The sequence below is a fragment of the Peromyscus maniculatus genome, chromosome 7 (genome assembly GCF_049852395.1).
Source record: "Peromyscus maniculatus bairdii isolate BWxNUB_F1_BW_parent chromosome 7, HU_Pman_BW_mat_3.1, whole genome shotgun sequence".
NCBI lineage: Eukaryota > Metazoa > Chordata > Mammalia > Rodentia > Cricetidae > Peromyscus > Peromyscus maniculatus.
In genome coordinates this window covers 35,842,511-35,846,951 of record NC_134858.1, presented here as the reverse complement: position 1 = coordinate 35,846,951, position 4,441 = coordinate 35,842,511, and the positions used below count along the sequence as shown (strand labels likewise).

General features: G+C 36.6%; 1 protein-coding gene across 2 annotated transcripts; it reads right to left on the bottom strand.

Annotated features, from left to right (window-relative positions):
- Positions 1-1,602: 1,602 nt before the first annotated feature.
- Positions 1,603-4,136, bottom strand: LOC143274112 (olfactory receptor 8B8-like). 2 transcript variants are annotated; one of them, XM_076575572.1, is made up of 2 exons: positions 4,120-4,136; positions 1,603-2,536 (listed from the first exon to the last, which is right to left on the bottom strand). In XM_076575572.1, exons 1-2 carry the CDS (start codon positions 4,134-4,136, stop codon positions 1,603-1,605), a joined length of 951 nt encoding a protein of 316 aa, XP_076431687.1. The 2 variants fall into 2 exon arrangements, with proteins under 2 accessions (XP_076431687.1, XP_076431686.1); XM_076575571.1 differs by lacking the exon at positions 4,120-4,136 and adding an exon at positions 2,656-2,669 and having other exon boundaries at positions 1,603-2,539.
- Between the last annotated feature and the right edge of the window lie 305 nt (positions 4,137-4,441).

Here is a 4,441-nt window from a genome sequence, read left to right as displayed (position 1 = left end):
ACGACATACTGACTTTAGGGGCTGGCTCAGTGGTCCAGCCTCTGTCTTTGAGCTGCCATGGTAGCTGGCTGGCCTAGCAAGTATTGACTGTGGGGGATGGCTCAGTGGTCCAGGCTCTGTCCTTGACTCATGCATGTAACTCTAAGTTGGTGAGGGGTCCCAGACAGTAAACATCTGGCTGAACTTTGAGCAGTCAGAGTACGTGCAGAAAGGGAGCTACTGCGAGGACTATGTCTTTTCTTCGTGGCCCTCCCAGAAACTGCTTGCTCAAGTCTCAGGAAACTGAAATTGAGGCCTGATCTCTGAGAGAAGACTGAGCAGACTGTTATGGCATCTGCTTGGTCATTTCAATACCACTAATACATAAAACCAATCAAAGACAAGGGTGATTTAGTTGTATATAAGCAGTACTGATCTGTATATTTTTTTCTTTATAATTTCATTTATTTGTGAACATAATTTGCATTTCATTTAGGTCTGGTGAAATTTTATCTAGCTTCTTTTATTTGAAATTACCTTTTATCTCCATTCTTGAAGACTATTTTGCTAGATTTACATTTAGGAGAGGGGCAGGTTGGGGGAAGACTGGGGAGAAGTGGGAGGAGGGAAGAGAGGGGAATCTGTGGTTGGTATGTAAAAATGAATAAAAAAATTCTTAAAAGAAAATATTAAAACTAGAAGATGATGGACGACCATTAAAGTAGTCATTAGACTTTTTTTTGTAAATTCTTCGTATTAAATAGTATTAGTCAGTATAGCAATCATAAAATTCCCATATTCCTAAATATTTCTAGGACCCACTATAAAAGAGAAGAGAAAAGAAGATGACAACAAATTCGCCCATGCTTTTACTTCGCAAATTTCTTCCTTCCTTGAGTTTCAACTATGAATCCTTGTTGTAACTGCTGCGGTTGTACTAGCTCTATTTCAACATAAAAATGAGTCCACATTTTTAGTCATTCTCCATGTGCTGGTAGACTATATTGATCAGGGATTAGAAGTTCTGCCAAAGCTTTATGAAGAGTGGAGGGAAAGTGCACTCACTAAGGCTCTGCGCTGTATGTATATAATACTTAGATTCCTCATAAATTCTTCAGTTTTATCTTCAAAAAGTAAATATAACACACCTAACACAATAAAGTCAAATTCATATTACTTACAGCTCCAACATATGTTGTATTCAATAGCCAGTTAATAAAAACACATGGATCATGAAACACTGAGATTTCCAAGGGACACGGTGATGCCCAAAAAAGGGTAAAACACAATCTGATTCACATTTTATTACATAGATAAAGGATAGCCATCTTGTCACAGAATACATGGACAATGCAATATTACTTCATATGACCACTGACAGATCATTTGTTAATTTTAAGATACGTCCCATAATGATAGAGATTTAATCACTTACTACTACCTTAGCTAAAATGCTGAAAGAAGAGTTTGCCAATTATATAAAAATCAAAGGAAATTTATATTAAACAAAATATTCTAATATCCTACCAATGATCAGGTTAAAAGTAGACTAAAATGTGTTTTGTTTAACGATGCAGAAATTCTTAATAACATAGGTACAGGGATGAACATATTAATTTTTGATCAAAAAAACCTCCTGATAAAGGTTTTTCTCAGGGCAACTTTAACATCCTTGTTCCTCAAGCTATAGATTAATGGGTTCATCATAGGAACCAATATGGTATAAAAAATGGAAGACCTTTTTCCCTGATCCATAGACCCAACTGAGGAGGGCTGAAGATACATAAATGCACCCGAACCAAAGAACAGAGAAACAGCAATTATGTGAGAGCTGCAGGTGCTAAAGGCTTTAGATCTGCCCTCAGTGGATCTCATTTGAAAAATGGTAGAGAGGATGAATCCATAAGAGGTAAAGATAATAACACTGGGAACAATGATATCTATCCCACCTACAATAATAATCTCTATCTCATTGGCAAAAGTGTTGGTGCAGGAGAGCTGCAACAAAGGAAGCAGATCACAGAAATAGTGGTTGATGGTGTTTCTGTCACAAAAGGTCAATCTAAGCATCCATCCAGTGTGGATCATGGCACCAGAAAATCCCATTATGTATGAACCAAGCATAAGATAGGAACACATCTTGGGAGACATTGCAGTGTTATACAAGAGTGGGTTACAGATAGCCACATAACGGTCATAGGCCATTGATGTTAGAACACAGCATTCACTGACAGCAAAAAAACAGAAGAAATATAGCTGGGTCATACATCCCACATAGGAGATAACATTCTTCCTTACTAAGAAGTTCATCAGCATTTTGGGTGTAATTACAGAGGAATAACAGAGATCAATGAAGGACAAGTTTAAAAGGAAAAAGTACATGGGCGTATGAAGGTGAGAATTCAGCACAATTAACGTTATCAAAGCTGCATTCCCCAGTGCTGTGGTTGTATATATTAACAGAAAGAGTAAGAACAGGGGTAACTGGAGATCAGGATCATTTGTCAATCCCTGTAGAATGAATTCAGTCACCAAAGAACCATTTTCTAGACCCATTCTTCTTTAAGATAATCTGTAAACACACAAATATATTGTGACATTATAAGACCACAAAAAAATTCTGCCACAGCTTCTAACGCACTTGTGAAGTACCTGGTGGAAATTCCTTACGTCTACCTATTTGAGTTCATGGACTTTGCTATCGACATGTACAGTGATATTTTCCTATGTTCGTGCATAAAGCTAAATGGAATAAAGTCAAAGAACCACAGTCTAAAATGCCATGACCACTGCTGTCATTTGAAAGCAGGACTGCTCAGATGTCCAAATAAGAGGTGGCAGGACAAGTATGGGTTCCTCATCGCTCATATTCATCTTGTCATTGTTTCAGCCCTGGGCAGATATACGGAGAACCTGTGGCAATCTGGATTTACCCCATCCAAATACAACTGTGGTGGCATCAGGACCACCTACATTGTTTCAAATATAAACTTTAGATTTTCCAGAGTTTAGGATAGTTAGACCTGTGCTTGCTATGGGAAAGCATTATTCTAGAAGGATTTGAGAGACGTCCTTCAATAAATATATAACCTACTGAATGTAACACTGTGTCCCTTTCCTGTACTGAATTTCTCAACACTCCATACTGCCCTTTCCAGAATATTCCCCTGGGAATTCTTTTTATTCTTAGAATTACATAATATAATATGAAAGAAATTTCATGAGGTTCTTGTACTTTGATGTGAAGCTACTTCACAAGGCAAATGCCCAAGTCACTGAAGGGAAACAGTGCATTACCTTTCCAATGTGTGAAATATAAAACAGTTACATTCATCAACAGAAGGTAGAGGATTCATGGCTGGGGCCCATAGGATTAAAAATCAAGTTCTGCTGGCTAAATCACAAAATGATTCAAATGAGAATCATAGTAAAGCCTGGATATCTAATTTCAACAAATTATTGAAGTTAAGAATGATGTGTGCTTTGATTTTCTAACAAAAAAATTTAAATTATCACTACCTGTGTATACATTCCTATGTAGGACAAAGACATGAATAAACTCCATTTTGGAGAACTTTACAACTAAAAAATGGGTCAAAATAGTTAATCATCTTTGTCATTTTAGATATTGTATCTAAACATATTAAAGAAAAACCAAAACACCAGCATAAAGAAATTTCAACTTACCTCATCATGTAGGAAATGGTTTTATTTCATTCCTTTGCCCTTTCTGTGTGACAGGGCTCTATAAATCTCTGAGGGTTTCAATCCTTTGTTTCTAAGAGGATACAATACAAAGTTATTTTTCTTATACCATGAAATCTCCATTAATTTGTCTTAATCTATCAAATACCCCTTAATAACTTAAAGTGGTATCATTTTTATCACACTTACCACCAGATGAGACACCAGAAATTTTGCATACTTCAATAGCATTATATACTTGGTTATGAACAAGGTAGAGGCTTTCTCATTCTCCTCTCAGGGCACAGACACAGATATAAAAAAGACATGAGATGATGGGGTTCACATGCTAGACCAGGATGTGTCTTTTGTTCCTTAGAGACTTGGCATTTAAGAAATGCATGCACTTCTCTGTAGGGACTGTACTTCTGTGCTTGAGCCAACATTGAACCCCACCTCCCAATAACCTTCATATCTTAAGGGAAATCTATTGTGCAGCTTCCTTTTCTCATTGTTCCTCCATCCTTAATGGTGGCTTCCACAGATTCTATTCCCAGTATTCCTCATTATCTTATTATTTTTTAACCATGGAATATACTAAAATATCTAAGGTATTATTTATCTTAAGAGTTCCCCAAATCACTTTACAAAAATAATTTATTGTTGCTGTGTTTTGTCTTCAGTGCCCAAGATGAATTTCAGGAAGTCCTTGATACCAAGCACGAGTTTTTCTATTGAGCAACATCCCTAGACCTCCCAAGTCATGTTTAAATATTAC